This window comes from Pleurodeles waltl, chromosome 5, assembly GCF_031143425.1.
Source record: "Pleurodeles waltl isolate 20211129_DDA chromosome 5, aPleWal1.hap1.20221129, whole genome shotgun sequence".
NCBI lineage: Eukaryota > Metazoa > Chordata > Amphibia > Caudata > Salamandridae > Pleurodeles > Pleurodeles waltl.
Window position 1 is genome coordinate 40,285,947 of NC_090444.1, and position 17,531 is coordinate 40,303,477.

The 17,531-nt window shown below is 50.3% G+C and overlaps 1 protein-coding gene across 1 annotated transcript in view; it reads right to left on the reverse strand.

Annotated features, from left to right (window-relative positions):
• Nucleotides 1–16,044, reverse strand: part of LOC138296966 (olfactory receptor 2D2-like) — a 95,438-nt gene extending 79,394 nt beyond the window's left edge. The window contains exon 1 of the mRNA XM_069236482.1: nt 15,834–16,044. Coding sequence (XP_069092583.1) covers nt 15,834–16,044 — 211 coding nt within the window. The remainder of the gene's footprint in view (nt 1–15,833) is intronic.
• Nucleotides 16,045–17,531: the final 1,487 nt, after the last annotated feature.

Here is a 17,531-nt window from a genome sequence, read left to right on the forward strand (position 1 = left end):
GTCACTGCATGATGCATCTCCATGTATAGACCTTGCATTGCCACAGGGGCTTCCTCTGAACCAATGCTGTACAACGCATCTCCACTTAAGGACCCCACATCTCCTTTACTGAACAAATCATCCTCGAACAGGACTTTGCATCACTCTGCAAGCAGAATTTAATGTACCTTGTTGAGTAGGCCTAGGTTGGTCCCTGTGTCCGGCCCACTCTCCATCGCTGTCAGCCTCAACTTGTGAAATGTTCCCAGTTCCAAGTAACCACAGTAAGCACTTTGTGGTTCTAGCCACCATTTTTATTTATAGCTTTAACATTCTTTATATCTGGATCTACTGATTGGAATGGTGCCAAATAAATTGGTGTGGGATTTTGCTTGTGCTGTGTATTCACTTTAAAGCTGTTTGTGTGATGAATAAATACTTTACACATTGCCTGACTGCACGTGTTCCAATCTACCAGAAGGTAAAGCATAGGTTAGTTGGCATTTACTTGTGACTTCACCCTGATAGAAATTGTGTTGGTGCTTGAGTAGGGTTTCACTCCGCTCAACTAGTAACACATTTTCCAGCAGTGTTTTTACACAGCTACTGGCAAAACATCTGGAACCATACAGGGTGTTAATGGAGGGCTAGCAGAATTTAATGCAGGCTCTAGTATTAAAGAAGAGCTAGTTTTCTTCTTGAATAATCTCTGCTCCTGGTCGGGTGAGTGAAAGATGTCAGATCTTACTCTTCTGGCCCCTTCGGCAGCATCTATATGGTCAATTGCACCATTCTTTAAGATTGTCTCTGTGTTGCCAAACTGGTAGGTGGTGTCCTGTCTTGGTTTATCTTCTATCTATCTAATTAGTCATTTCATTCAGCTGACTTGTTGACATCTTACAAAGTTCTGCATTTGTCAAATCTCTTGTCCATGCCATTTGATCTTTGCAGTTATCTGCTCTGTTGCATCATCTGTTCTTTTTTGCTAAAATGTGATTAGGCTACAACCATCTATATCAGATGGCTGAAAGACTGATGCTGAACTGAAGATCTTTAAATTGAAGTGTTTTAAAATTGAATTGGGATAAAGGCATCCTTTTAACAGTAGCTGAAGTAGAGGGCTTGACAAAAGACCTTAACTGGGACCCACCTCAATTCTAGTGACCGAAGTCTGAAATTGTTGGACTTGGATTTATCATTCAGGAGACAAATCGAGAATGTAATCATAATAATAATAATAATATTAATAATAATAATAATAATAGTAATTACTATTGTTGTTTATGTTGTCACTGTTCTTTTTATTATTATGGTTTGCAATAGGGGTGGTGGGGTTGACAGGAGAAAAAGGAATTATAGAAGCATCAGATGTCTGTATCAGTTATTTCTGCACAGATGTGGTGGGAACATATACACTGATGCTGAGAGATTCAGAGAGGGACAGGTCAGAGTCTTGAAGAAACAGAACTGTATTTTAATTGACGCTTTTGCTATCCAGTGAGAATACTGATGTATTAATTGGCATGGTGTTACTTTTGTTTACCCCTTGTTGCATCTCAGCTATATGTTGCTGATAAACAGTAGTCCACAACTCATTAAACATCATCAGATGCTGCTGCTTCATTTTTAACACTAGGGTCAAGATTTATAAAGGTTTTGCGTCAGGCTTATGTTACTGTCTTAATGCAAACCTGAAGCAAAACCTTTTTAGGGAGTTATAAACCAACAGAATTGGTGTTTGCGTTGGTTTGTATGGAAAAGGAATGCAAACAGTACAAAGCATTGCTTTGTGCTACTTAGAGGCAAGGGGGTATTGTATGGGTGGTACATGGGCGTTTCCATGAAACCACCCAAGCTTTTGGATGCAAAACCCTATCTACTGACATTAGTAGACAGGATTTTGTGTCAAAAGATAACACTGCTAGAAAACAGCCATTAAAGTGTCAAACATGTTCATTGCACCTTTATTTTCTGACTTTGCATGTGTTCTGCACTGTACATAGCACAGTGTTCAGATTTACATGTTTTCATGCCCAAGGCATCAGCCTAATCTTCTTCTGATGATTTCATCACACTACTGCTGTCAACTTGTATCCTTTGTCAGGAACAAGCAACACTACATGTGAAGCAGGCCAGTGTACCCCATAACTGCTTGACGTATGTGCTAGACTTTTCAAGACCAATGTCTGCTCCAAGAGATCTGTGACTCTTAACAGTAATCATGATTCTTGCATTTCTCTGGGTTTGGTCCCTCCTCAAAGGGTTTCAGATGATCTGTTGACAAATTTGCCCTGTGGCCTAAAACACTACATCCAGGTGGAATCCAATTCTTTGAAATGTTTGACTTTCAGGCAGCCATTGCACCACTGTGCTGTGAATCAGAGCACCGAGTCTATTTACTTCAGAGCAGCAACTAGACAGTTTCAAGATTGCATAACCCAGAGGTATTCACAGCAAGTTGAGTGCATGGCATTGTATAAAGGGGCACCCCCTGACGTCAGGACGTAAAAGTGTGACATAGCTGACCACAGGCATGGAATTATAGATCATATGTGTGTGACAAGAAGTCAACAGTTGGCAAACTCTGTAACTTTGCCTGCTCAATGCATTGTATGTCAAACTCCAAGTAAGAGGTATATTATTTGATTGATCAGCTCAAACCTACCTGTACATCCTAAACTGCACATTCTGGACATTGAAATTGCAGCCCATTTTCTGTAAACCCCAAACGGGACTGAAGAGCAATTTTGCGCTGATCCTCCACATTCTGCTTCCCATGCTATGCATCTGCTTTCTCTCTTAATGTTGCTGAATGGAGTTTGAAAATGGATTGTGTAGTTTATCAGACAAAGTACCACCTAGCCTCCTACCACAACTGTGTATCACACAGCCGTGCTCTTGGTTTCATAGAAGTAGGGATTATATATAAATCTGGATGAAATCATAGTAATGTTTTCTTTGGGTTACCTTACAACATCATAGTCAGAGTGGTTAAATGTTCAATGCTGCTCCTGGAAACTCTATCAATGTGCTCCATCTTGCATGTAGTAGAGATACTGCTTCAAAACCTGGTTCATTTGTTCACGATGACAGTATGCGGGGGTAACTGATTGATAGGCATAAACTGGTGCATGTATCTGGGTCCACTTCCTGTGAACCAGGCACAGGAGCACAGGTAAAGACTTTATATCCCTGAACCTCAAGCAAAATGGTGGCTATGGCAATTATTAAAACAGTTGAGAGTGATCACAACCCTTTATGTTGCTCATTAAAGTCATTATTTGGGACCCGTAAAAAGGACGGATGCCCGTTTGCTTGCACACAAGAACTCCAGGGATGTCACAACAGGTGCTGCCTTAAGTGGCAGAGCATTGCTTTGAAAGCCGGGGTCCTCAGCCTTGGACCAACTGAATGCACTCCCTTCTGGAGACAATAGTGGTGTTGATGTGGCCTATATCCATCTTACTCTCTTCGGAGGTGTACGCTCAAATTTTATTGCGCATGGGGTCAAGAAAGAAAGAAAATTGACTAAGCCAAACCACTTAAGTTGGTATGACAAGCATTATAGACTGGCAAGGGCTGTCCTGATTAAAGCTATTAGATCCCTGTACTGGGATAGAATTTCTATGCTTAGTGCTTCGTTTAAGGCGGACTAGGTGCAGACAAGGGAAATTTGGGAGCTTAATAGATGGGAGTCCCTTAAAGCCTCATATAAGGCACATGATCATGTCAGATTCTGGGATCTGGTAAGCAAAGGGGGGAGGACATTAAGGGGGTGATTCTAACCCTGGCGGTCGGTGATAAAGCGGCGGCCAACCCGCCAACAGGCTGGCAGTCCAAAAAATGGAATTCTGACCCTGGCGGGAACCGCCAACACAGCCCGCCACATTAACACTCCGACCGCCACGGCGGGACAAACAAACAGCGCGGCGGTCACAGCCAACAGGCAGGCGGCAGACAATGTACCGCCCACACCATCACGACCCACCAATCCGCCACCTTTTCCGGGGCGGGAGCCCCGCCGATAAAAACACGGCGGAAACAGACTACGAATGGGAAAACGCTCACCTCTACGCACTCCACGAGCACGGAGGACAGCATGGAACCCGAATTGAACATCATACCTGCTCTCGTCTACCTGCTCATCTACCACGAGTACGAACTCCGGCGCAGACGACAACGGTGAGTACTGCACCTACGACACACAGGAGGGGGGAGGACGAAAGGTTACGGGCACACACATATGCGACCCCCCCAATATGTACACACCAATGCAGAGCAACAAGTCACAGTGACACCACCCAAACCCCCGTAAAAAAAGCAATGACATTTTCAATTTGTCAATAAATATTTTTGTCCAAAATAGCCTCCGATAAGTATTGGTCAACTAGCAAAAATATTTACATTTAAAAAACTATATACACAGCAGTGGACAACTGAAGAAATCAGTCCTGCACATTTTACGTATTAACGATTTGTCCGTGGGCCAAAGTGTAGCAACACAAGGGCAAAGCCCACACACGAGACCTGAGTCCTTTGGAGAGAACACTGCAGGGGCATCTGATGACAAAACTACAGGCACCTCAGGGGGAAGGGAAGGGGGGGGCTCCTCAGCCACATGAGTCCACCACGCCAGATCCACGAAGGGGCCACCATGCCCACTGCCATATCCTGGGGAGTGCAAAGCCACAGTCTCTCAATGTCTCTACAGTGGGTGGATTGCCCACTGCCATATCCTGGGGAGTGCAAAGCCACAGTCTCTCAATGTCTCTACAGTGGGTGGATTGCCCACTGCCATATCCTGGGAGTGCAAAGCCACAGTCTCTCAATGTCTCTACAGTGGGTGGATTGCCCACTGCCATATCCTGGGGAGTGCAAAGCCACAGTCCATCAGGTGGAGGAATTGCTCCACTGGTCAAGGAGGATGCATGATGGCCACAGTGAACCGTGAACTGTGTCTGCAGGAAGGGCCCAGCGGAGCGGTGCTTGACAGGAAGGGCCCAGCGGAGCGGTGCTTGAGACGGCGGGGCCCGGCGGGGCCCAGCGGAGCGGTGCTTGAGACGGCGGGTCCCAGCGGAGCGGTGCTTGACAGGAAGGGCCCAGCGGAGCGGTGCTTGAGACGGCGGGGCCCAGCGGAGCGGTGCTTGAGACGGCGGGCCCAGCGGAGTGGTGCTTGACAGGAAGGGCCCAGCGGAGCGGTGCTTAACAGGAAGGGCCCAGCGGAGCGGTGCTTGAGACGGCGGGGCCCAGCGGAGCGGTGCTTGAGACGGCGGGGCCCAGCGGAGCGGTGCTTGACAGGAAGGGCCCAGCGGAGCGGTGCTTGACAGGAAGGGCCTAGCGGAGCGGTGCTTGAGACGGCAGGGCCCAGCGGAGCGGTGCTTGAGACGCGGGGCCCAGCGGAGCGGTGCTTGACAGGAAGGGCCCAGCGGAGCGGTGCTTGACAGGAAGGGCCCAGCGGAGCGGTGCTTGAGACGGCGGGGCCCTGTTCAGCGGTGCTCTTCTGCACGGCGGGCCCTGTTCAGCAGTGCTCTTCTGCACAGCGGGGCCCTGTTCAGCGGTGCCTATCTTCACGGCGGGGCCCTGTTCAGCGGTGCCTATCTTCACGGCGGGGCCCTGTTCAGCGGTGCCTGTCTTCACGGCGGGGCCCTGTTCAGCGGTGCTCTTCTGCACGGCGGGGCCCTGTTCAGCGGTGCCTATCTTCACGGTGGGGCCCTGTTCAGCGGTGCCTGTCTTCACGGCGGGGCCCTGTTCAGCGGTGCTCATCTGCATGGCGGGGCCCTGTTCAGCGGTGCTCTTCTGCAAGGCGGGGCCCTGTTCAGCGGTGCTCTTCTGCACGGCGGGGCCCTGTTCAGCGGTGCTCTTCTGCACGGTGGGGCCCTGTTCAGCGGTGCCTATCTTCACGGCGGGGCCCTGTTCAGCGGTGCTCTTCCAGTAAGTCTGGGAGCCAGACCTGGGCTGGACACCCTGCTCACTCGCCCTCCGACCGTGCAGTGGCAGGCCCCTTCGGGGACGGAGTCCTGGGCCCTTTGCTGTCGTCCCTTGCAGGCGGGATGGGGCTTGCGGGGCCCTCCTGCTCCGCGCTCCTGCTGGCTGACCTCTCCGCCCTGCTGCCCTTTCGCTCCCTAGATGGGGCTCTCGGGCCCTTGCCTCCCCTGGCTGTTGTGGCAGGTGAAGTGGCCGTTGTTAGCTCCTTGGGGGCAGCCGTCTCAGTCCTCTCACGGCGGCCCTTCAGTTTCCGTGTCCTCTTGCCTGGGGGTGGTCTGGATGTCCCCTTGCTGCTCAGTGAAGTGTCACTGCCGCCAAAGGGTGGACTCCAGAAGCCATGCACCACTTGGACACTCGAAGCTGGGCTGGTGGTGGCTGAGGTGCTCTTGGGACTCTTAACCGATGGAGGGGGTGGGTCAGGGGAGGGAAAGAGGTTAAGATTAGAGAGGTAATATTTCTTAGGACCAAGGTAAAGGGTAGGAGTAGTGGTGATGGAAGTGGAGGAAGAGGATGTGGTTGTAGGAGAGTCAGGTGTGCTGTCTTTGGGTGCAGGTGACTGAGACGTAGGCTGTCGTGAGGTGGTTGGCTGTTGGGTGGGTGGCTGCCTGCGTTTATGTGTCTTGGAAGAGGGGGTGACAGACACAGTGGGAGAGGACACAGGGGACGTGTAAATGGCAGTGGGAGTGGTGACTGCACGTGTGAGGACTGTAGTGGAGGGTGTGCTGGTGATGGAAGCACTGGCTGATGGTGGTGTGCATGCAGGTGTGAGTGTAGACGTCACAGGGAGGGAGGAGGGAGACGAGGAGGAGGGGGACACAGAGGTGGTAGTGACTGTTGCCCTGTCTGCATCTGGGTGTTGCTTGGGTGAGTGTTTGTGGGATCTGTGGTGCTTGTGTCTGGATGAGCTGCTCTTGGGTGTTGAGGTGTGTGCAGGCTGGTCTGATGGTGTGGATGGGATAGGCTGAGGAACAGGAGACAGAGAAAGGGTGCAGGCAGTTAGAAGAGGGAGACTGGAGACAGTGACAATGGCTGCCGTCAGTGCTGAGGCCAGAGCAGTGAACGATCGTTGATGGGCAGCCTGACCCGAATGAATGCCCTCCAGGTAGGCATTGCTCCGATGCACCTCCCTTTCCACCCCCTGGATGGCATTCAAAAGGGTAGTCTGCCCAACAATGAGCGTCCTCACCAGGTCAATGAGCTCCGCACTGAGGGCAGCAGGGGTAACTGGGGCAGGGGCTGAGGTGCCTGGGGCGAAGGAGACGCCCGCCTTCCTGGGCGAGCGGGCACGGAGCGAAGGCTGAGGGGCTGCTGGGAGGGCGGAGCTGGAGCGCTGGGTGGCGGCTGTACCTGTTGAGGCGGGGGGCCCAGATGTTGCCGCCACCGCTAGGGAGCTCCCAAACGAGGACGTGTCTGTGTCGCTGGTGTCTTCACCGGTCCCCGTTGTGGTGCTCCCCTCGCCCTCCGGATCACTGGTGCCCTCGGTGTCTGTTCCAGTGCCCACTGGGGCCTTGTGACTTGCAGCTCCCTCGTGCTCCGACGCCAAATCTCCTTCGCCTGATGATGCTAATGCACAAGAAGACAAAGAATAAGGGTGGGGGGAGAAATAAAACAAAGTTGAGTGCATGCCTTGTCAATACCGTTGGCGGAGAGGACAGACTCAGGTGCCTCATGCACTAAGCCGCGAAATTGGGGTACACTACTCAGTACTTGTGACTAGGCCAACAGGTCTAGGGACAACAGACGCGCACATGGGTGATGCAGGACCATGGATAGCTGTACTTGGCACCCTACAGAGGTGGGGGGCGGGGGCACAGGGCCATGTCTAAGGGAGGGGACTACACTACAGAAAGCGCCCTGGCCTACTGTCACCCACAGCCCTCCTCCCCCACCCAGACGCCTCAACTGCGCGTAAGGATAGCAGAATGTGCATATACTCACCCCCTTGTGTCTGCTGTGATGTCCTCAAGCGCCCATCCAAATCAGGGTACGCCACCGCCAGGATACGGGACATCAGGGGGGTCAGGGTACGACTGGCACCCCTCCTAGGTCGGGAGGCCATCCCCAGCAGTGACTCGGCGGTCTTTCGGGTTCCGCGGCGGATGTCCTCCCACCTCTTGCGGCAGTGGGTGCCCCGTCTGGTGTAGACCCCCAGGGCCCGGACTTCCTTGGCGATGGCACGCCAAATGTCGATTTTCTGATGGGCGCTCACCTGTTTGACATGTACAGGGTGGGAAAGAGAAAACGTGATATTTCTGCATGTTTGGAGTACATGCCCCCCCCTCCCCAACCTTGCCATGTGGGCCATTCTCTCATCTGTTGTGCGTTGCACTCCTCATTTTCTCCCCACCCCACCAACTTACATCCACCCCACTCCACACAGGCATAACCCAATCAATGTGCACTCAGGGTACTCACCTGTTGGTCTGGAGGACCGTAGAGTAGCGCATACTGGGGGAGGACCCCATCCACAAGTTTCTCCAACTCTTCAGACGTGAAGGCAGGGGCCCTTTCCCCAGTCGCAGCAGCCATTGTCACTTCCAGACCGAGTTCACAGCAGCACTTGCAGTATAGGTCCTCTCCTGTGGATGATCAGGTCTCGAGTGATTAAGCAGATAGAAAATGGCAGTCACGCCCGCGGCGGTGCGTACCGCGGCGGTGCGTACCGCGACCGCCAGCGCACATCGTCATTGGCTCCTGAATCCCATAGGGTTCAATGTTAACCAATGCGGCTTCGTACAGCGGTCTTCGACCGCCTACCGCCACGGTGTGCCATGCCAGCGCATTGACCTCACATCCCATTGTCCCACTTCACAGGTCAGGCAGCCGCCATTTCAAGGGCCCACATGGCTTAATTTCAACTGCGTCACACAGGCCTAGGCCTTGCATTGGCACACATCCAAACATAGCAATCCATAGCTTTTCGTGTACTGTGCAAGCTGTGGTGAACGTACCTGTGAGTTGATTGACTCTGTGCTCCATATTCTCCTTCCTAGGCACCGTCCGCTGGGACTTGCGATGAGAAGGAGGAATCCTCGCGTGTACCGGCCGCTGGTGGACCTGTCGACAATGGAAGAACGCCATATTATACTACGATACCGACTTGACCGTGCCACTATCCATGAACTGTGTGCCCAGCTTGAGCCAGCCCTGATGTCCCCCATCCGCCATCCCACAGGAATTCCCCCTCTAGTGCAGGTTCTGTCAGTCCTCCATTTTTTGGATAGTGGCTCATTCCAGACAACAGTGGCCATGTCATCTGGAATGTCTCAGCCTATGTTTTCAAAGATTTTGTCCAGAGTGTTGTCTGCCCTGATGAAACTCATGAGGAGCTACATCATTTTCCCAGAGGAGGATGATTTGCCTACAGTGAAGGGTGATTTCTATGCCCTTGGACATATCCCCAACATCATTGGTGCCATTGATGGGACCCATGTGGCTTTAGTACCCCCAAATTACGATGAGCAGGTGTACAGAAACAGGAAAAATTACCATTCTATGAATGTCCAGGTGGTCTGCTTGGCAGACCAGTACATCTCCCATGTTAATGCCATGTTCCCTGGGTCAGTGCATGACGCGTATGTTATGCGTAATAGCAGCGTCCCATATGTGATGGAACAGCTACAGAGGCACCGTGTGTGGCTAATAGGTGACTCTGGTTACCCCAACCTGCCGTGGCTACTGACCCCAGTGAGGAATCCCAGGACCAGGGCAGAGGAACGGTACAATGAGGCCCATGGGCGTACTAGGAGGGTCATAGAAAGGACATTCGGCCTCCTGAAGGCCAGGTTTAGGTGCCTGCATATGACAGGTGGATCCCTAATGTACTCACCAAAGAAGGTGTGCCATATCATCGTGGCCTGCTGTATGCTTCACAACCTGGCTTTGCGACGCCAGGTGCCTTTCCTGCAGGAGGATGGCCCAGATGGTGGTGTTGTAGAAGCCGTGGAGCCTGTGGAGAGTGAAGAGGAGGAAGACGACGGGGAGAACACAGACAACAGGGAAACTGTTATACAACAGTATTTTCAGTAGCACACAGGTAAGATTCACCCACGCCATTTCCCATTTACTTAGCGCCTCCTGCATCTCTACTTACTGTATTTCCCCCCAGCTCTTTTAAACAAACTTTTTTATTTTCCCTTCCCTTCTCAGTGCTTTATGAGTCAGAGCCTGACTTCTGCTTGGTTTGCCCATGAACTACAGCGTATTGACATTGGTATGTTATCATCACTAATTGACATCACATATATTGAACTGTTATGTGTAATTCATTTGATGAGAATACAGCATGACTCCAAAATGTTTTCTGTGCAATAATTGTTTTATTTTTTGTGCTCAGATATTGGTCCATGATAGTGAAACGGTGATGGGTGGGGGTGGAGTAATGTCCATGGCAGAGTCCAGTTCTCAGTCTGACAGGTGCATTGTCCATATGCCTGTGGAAGGATGGAGCAGGGGCTGTTTAAGGTTGGACAGGGTGGCAATATGGGACAGTGGGATGTCTTCAGGGGGTACCTCATGCTGGTGGGGGTCTTGGCATCCTACTCTGTCTTTTTTTTGGATCTCAGGCTCCTCTTGCGGGGTGGTTGTTCCTCAGCAGGAGGTGGGGTTCTGGTGGCCTGTCGTTGTGTGGGGGCCTCCTGTCCACTAGCGCCGGCGGAGGTGGTAGGCTGTTCCTGGCTAGTGACAGGGGCCCTGTGTGGTGCCACATGGTCCCGCAACGTGTTTTCTATCCTGTTGAGGGCCTGGACTATGGTCCCCATGGCGGTAGCGATGTTCCTGAGTTCATTGCTGAACCCCATGTAGCGTTCCTCCTGCTGTGCCTGGATCTCGGTGAACCTGGCCAGTACCGTCGCCATCGTCTCTTGGGAGTGTTGGTATGCTCCCATGATGGTGGTGAGGGCCTCTTGGAGAGTGGGTTCCCTGGGCCTCTCCTCCCCCCCCTGTCGCACGGCAGCCCTCCGAGTTGCCCTGTTTCCCCCGGCCTCTGTCCCCTGGACGGTGTGCCCACTACCACTGCCCCCAGGTCCCTGTTGTTGTTGGGGTGGTGGGTTAGCCTGGGTGCCCTGTAGTGGCAGACACACTGCTGATTGACCTGTCCTAGAGACAGAGGCATGGGCCCGCTGGGTGGGAGCTGTGCTGTTGTTGCCAGAGGGGGTTGGGTCTGCTGTGGCCTGTGTCTGTGTGTGGGGTACCCACTGCCCAGAGTTCCCCGATGGTCCGGGCTGGTCATCAGGTTCCAGGTCGACAGAGCTGCTGTCATCACTGGGGGCCTGTTCCGGGGGTGGGATGGACATTTCTGGACCCTCCTGACCGGTGTGTTGGCGTTCGGGGCCTGCATGGGGTGAGAGAGTATGGTTATTGTTTCTGTGTGTGCAATTGCGTGAGATTTATGGGTGCCCTTATCCCCCAGTGCAGGCATTCCCTTGGGGGAGGTGTTGTGAGGGTGGTTTGTGGGGGGGGGATGGATATGTGCAGTGGTCATGCTTAGGTGATGGGTGTCCATTGTTTGTGGTGGCATGCAGGGGTTGGTGTTGGGTTGGGTGGGTTGTGCTGGGGAGACATTCTCAGGGAGGATGTGTGCTGGGGGGTTGGGGGTGAGGGTGGGGGTGTGGGTTGGCATGCTGGTGGGGTAGGGTGGATGAAGTATTTGAGATTCGACTTACCAGAGTCCATTCCTCTGTGTACTCCAGAGAGGCCGTCAGGATGCAGGATGTTGAAGACCTCTTGCTCCCATGCTGTGAATTCTGGTGGGGTGGGTGGGGGTCCGCCGCCAGTCTTCTGCACTGCGATGTTGTGTCGCGACACCATCGAGCGCACCTTCCCCCGTAGGTCGTTCCAGCATTTGCGGATGTCGTCCCTATTTCTGGGATGCTGTCCCACCGCGTTGACCCTGTCCACGATCCGCTGCCATAGCTCCGCCTTCCTTGCTATAGTGGTGTGCTGCACCTGTGAGCCGAAGAACTGGGGTTCAACTCTTATGATTTCCTCCACCATGACCCGGAGTTCTTGGTCCGAAAAACGTGGGTGCCTTTGGGGTGCCATGGGGTGGTGTGGATGAGGTGTGGGGTGGTGTATGTGGTGATGTGTGTTGGTGTGTGGTGCTTTGTGCTTATTTGTGGTGTGTGTGATGTTGTAGTGTGCCTCTGTGTGTATAGCTCTTTATTCTCTGATGTGTCTCTCTCTCCTTCGTCTCTGATCTTTGGTTGTAGGGGTTTGTGGGTGATGTGGGTGTGTGTTTTATATTGTGTTGGGTGTGTGGGAGTGGTGTGTGTATGTGTTTCAGGTGTGTGTGTTTCACATTGTCCAATGGGGTAGTGTTTTGTATAGGTGTGTGTATTTTGACCGCGGCGGTGTGTACCGCCAATGGACTACCGCGTTCGAAAGACCGCCGCGTGGATTTGTGGGTCGTAATGGCATGGGCGTATTTCTGTTGGCGTGGCGGTGGAGGTTTGGTCATCTCCAGTTTACCACTGGCCGCTGATGTGGCGGACTGCAGTGGAGGTCGGATTTTTGGAGGTTTGGCAGTTGTGGGTCAGAATGTCCGTAGTGGCTAACCGCGGCCGCGGCGGTGTTGTGGCGGGCTTCTGACCGGCGGTAAGCGGCTTTTACCGCCGAGGTCAGAATGACCCCCTAAATGCCAATTGGATTTTGACAGCATTATTTCCCCTGAGGCATGGGTGGAACACTTTGAATTCCTCTATTCTAGAAAACAAATATTTGACCCATGCAAGCTCAACACAATAGTGGTCTTACCCAGCCGCATGGACATGGTCAAGCTGTCAGAGATTATAAGGCTCTAATGATGCCATTGTGGGCAAAAAGGCCCCTGGCCTGATGGAATCCCAGGTGATATAGTCAAGCATGAAATGGAAGTTTGGGCTACTTATATGCTACAATTGGCTAATCACATTGTACATGGGGCTCCCATTCTCTTGGAAATCTGCTGAGGTTGTACCAATCTATAAGAAGGGGACTAGGGATTCCCCCACCAACTATAGGCCTATAAGCCTGATTGAGGCAGCAAAAAATGTTTTTAGTAGGGCATTATTTTAGATTGAATTGAGGACCAGAATATTCTATTTCCTTTCCAAGCCAGCTTTAGTCCGAAGACTAGCACAATTGATCAAGTGTTTAGATTTGTGTTATTATATTGGAAGGCTGTAGTGGTAGGCAAAGGCAGTCTATATGTAACATTTATCCACCTAAAATTGGCTTTTGATACAGTCCCAAGAGATAAATTATAGTCCGTCTTAGAGGATATGGGTATGCCCAGTGGCATATTGGTTCTTATTTGCCTACATGAGAACAATCAGGCAGTCATTCGGTGCAATAGATAAAGGTGTGAGGCAAGGGTGCGTCCTTGCCCCTACTCATTTCTCTGTTTTTGAATGAACTTGTAAATTTTATGTCTATCCCCTTGACAGATGCCCCCTCAATTGGGAGGCATAACATTGCAACCCAAATTTATATGGATGATACCCTCTTGGTGTTTAAGACTCCAGTTGGCCTTCAAAGGCTCCTGGCAAAATTTTGCAGATTTTGGGGCCTAATTATTAACACCAGTAAGACCAAATTTATGGTTATCAACCTGCATAAGGCATTCAGGGGGAGTCTGGCCATGGGAGAGTTAAACTCTTGAGAGTGTGAACATCTTTGATTATTTAGATATCAAGCTGGTAGATAATATGGTTTGGCACCACCATATTAACAAAATGGGCAATAAGCTAAGACAAGTGATTGGAGTAATGCTGAAGGAGCATAGAGCTCCTTCTTTGAAGCCTGTGGCAGCGTCCAAGCTTCAGCACTGTCTGGTAGAGAACTCTAGGACATTTCTGGTCTCAGCGACCTGACTCAGACGAAACATCAGTTCATCAGGAGTCTTGTTCAGGTGCATCCTAGCACCCCGCTCCTTCTGCTAAAATTGGATTTGTGCGGGAAGTCCTTTTATGATAAGGCAAGATTGCGCCCACTGCCATTCACGAGAAGGCTGACGGTCACAGAAGAGCTTGAGCAGAATGCAGCCATCTTTAGGGAATTACTAAAGTGTTCCAGGAAGCACAAGATACCAGGCTCATGAATATAAAGAGAATGTCACATACCCTAGGGATTGAGTTCGATCTAGCTCTGAACATTGAGAGGAATTTCCATTCAGGGCAGAATTAAAAAGACAGTATTGGGCCCGGGCTTAGTGTTGGGGTGGGGTTCTTTAACAAGTGAATTTTTAGATTTTAAAGCCAAAAGCTTTATAGAGCCGGGTATTTATTTTATCCTGGTCCCCAGGGGTAGGAGGTTGTACATTCAGTTTGGAATAAGGTCCATTTCCCTGAGGGCCTTTACAGATAACTGGTCAACAGATTCTGCTGTCTCACCTATATGCCTGGGCTGCAAGCAATGCAAGGAAACAGATGGTCATGTCTTGTTTGCGTGCCAGGCATACGTTGAGCCCTGCAGGACATGGATTAAACCTGTTGCTAGGACTTTAGGAACACACTATAGTGCAATTGCACAGAGAGTTACGAGGTTGGATCCTAGACCTGTGCTCGTCTGCACAGTTGCAAAGTTTTTGGGGCATGTATGGTCTATTAGAGCAAAGGCAATAAAGGAATGGGAAGGAATGGATGATCTTGGTCTTGCTGATGATCCTTTTCTCTGCTGCTATCAAACTTTGCACTTTACTATGTAATATGCTGAATATTGTATTCTGAGTAGTGCATGAGATTCCGCCCGAGTGTGGATATTCTGCCCTAAGTGCAGACGTAAAGATACTACTCATAACTTCCCCTGTGAATAACTAAAAGTTGGAAACATAGGCCAATATTTATAAAGACCCTAGTGTCACCTTGAACCACATTAGCATCATTTTTTTGATGCTAATGTGCAGTTAGGGTGGCAATAACACTGCACTATCTTTACAAAGTGGTGCAATGCATGCATTGTGCCACTTTGTAACCCCTTTCGCCACATTATGAATACTCCAGGCATAATGTATGCAACGGGGTATTCCGGGGTTGAGAGGCTTGAAAAAATGGGCAAAGGAATCTATGAGACTCCTTTGTGCCATTTGTAATGCCTGCTCTTTGCATATGTTAAAAAGAGGCTCTCATTATATTGAATGGGCCTCTGGGTGCTTTGCTAGTCCCCCTAACTACCATTACAATACGGTGTACACATGGTGGCATTAGGCGGTTGCTGAGGGGCACAAGGAAACAGGTGCTTCACTTTTCATAATTATGTCCCTTAGACTTTTGGTCTAAGTTTATACCAAAAGTCTACGTTTACCTTTGTGACTCAGGCCCTAGGCCTGGTACCTGGCCTGGCTGACTCAAACTGACTTACTGGACTGTCTTAGGTGACAAGAATAAATCCTACCTGTGAGTGAGGAAAGGAAGCACTAAACCTGCAGGAGGAGTGAATTGATTTACTTGTCCCTTGAGTGGGCTCCATCCAACAGAGATGTATTGTGCAAACATGCCAAAGGACCCATGCTACTGATGGATCAGGCACTGTATCCTCTGTCATGTATCTCCTTTGTAGATGTCAGGCACATTCTGTAATGTGCCTTTGTGGTAGGCCCTACTGAAGCTATTACAAGCACCTGCCGGTGGTCCATGTGCCCCATTAGTGGACTGTGTAACCACAGCACTGAAAGTTTATTGTTGGATCAAAACCAGTCTAAAAGATTAAATAACCAGAGAGGTGCTCTAAGGGGCGACTTGTGAGCAATCAAGGATGTTGCATCATGGCACTGTGTGCTGAAAATAGAGCCTGGCATCTGCTATGCTGAAAAATCATCTGTAGCTGTTATAATCAATAAAAAGAGTCAAGTACTCACTGGAATGTTGGAGGTTACCTCATCATGAATCAAGTACCCAGCTGAGTGCTGGAATGAGCCTGGATCTGCAGCTCATTGTTCGTAAGATAGATCCCTACAGAAGCGTCTGCTCGTGGTGCAATGCTACAAGGGATACCCTGCATATCCAGCTGCTGCATAATTCCTGAGAACGTTTCAGTGTTCCACCTGGAAGCTGCTGTGACTGATGAGGTCTTGCTGCCATGGCATGGTGAAACATGGCCCCACATTGATTCTTCAACCTTGGTGAGCGACTGAGTGCTTTAACTAGAACAAAGGGGTGTAAGAGGCTGGCCTGGTTTATAGTGGGTACCTTGGGTACTTACATTTTATCCAAAGTCCAGGTATCCCTTATTATTGAAGTAGTAGTGTTCTAGCAGCTTAGGCTGATAGCGGTAACTATAGCAGAGCAGCTTAGGCTAAACTAGGAGACATGCAAAGCTCATGTAATACCACGTATAGTTACACAGTACTTATACACAAGTAAAGACAATACTCAGTCTTACTAAAAAAGTAAAGGTAGTTTATTTCGGTGACACAGTACCAAAAATATATTAGAGGCAATACTCCTTCTGGAGGTAAGTATTATACACAATCTATACACTAGACACCAACATAAGGTAAGTAATTAGACATAGGATATTGCAAACAATAGGAAATGATATAGAATGCAATGGGCGAAAATAGGTCTATGGGCAACACAAACCATATACTAAGAAGGTGGAATGCGAATCACAAATTCCCCCCTAGACAAGTGTCTGGGAGAGTAAGAATACAGTAAAGGTAAGTAAATTACCCCACCCCAGAGCCCAGAAAAACAGGAGTAAAGTATTGCAAGTTCCCTTAGGACACACTACACCTCATGATTGGTATTATTGCAAGAACCAACTAAATTTGCAAACGTGTGGATTCCTGGAACTGAAGACCCGCAAAAGAAGGAGACCAAGTCCAGAAGTCGAAAGAAGTTCCAGGAAGGACAGGAGCCCCTGCCAACCCAGAAGTGGGTGAAAAAATTGAGTCCCCGGTTGGACAAGACTGCAGAAATGCACCCTAGGAAGGTGCCAGGGGGTTCCTGCATGATGCAAAGATGTCCCACGTAGTGAAGTTGTATGCAGGTGACTTTTGGTGCTGGATTCCTCCAACAAGCCTTGGTTCCGGCAAAGTTTCATTTTGTGTCAATTAGGTGCTCTCTGGACCCAGGTGGGACCTGGGGGCCTCAACTCTATGTGAGGAGGATGAGGGTACTCTCAGCACTTCAGAGAGCCCTCAGAGCACCAGATAGCACCCAACAGAGTCCAAGGACATGGGGATAAAGGAGGTGCAAAATGCAGTTGGGGCAGCACTACACAGGAAGGTCCCACGCCACTGGCGATCAACTTAGCGAGTTGAGCGTCGCAGGATGGAGTGCCGGGGACCTGGACCAGGCTGTGCACAAAGGAATTTTACAAATAGTGCACAGAGGCCTCAGGAGATGAAGAAGACGCAGTGCACAGAGGTACTGTCGTTCTGTGGGAAGACAAGGTCTTATCTACTCCAAATTGCAACAGCAGGACCTTAGGACAGTTTGTGTCAATGGGGTCCACCCTCTGTGTTCCAAGGAGCACGCTCGTCACTGTGAGAGGAGTCCAAGAGAACCGGTTGTCGACTTGGAAGGTGCCTGCATGAGCAGGGGAGTGACTCCATCACCCCACAGGGAATTTCTTTGGTCCTTCTGGTG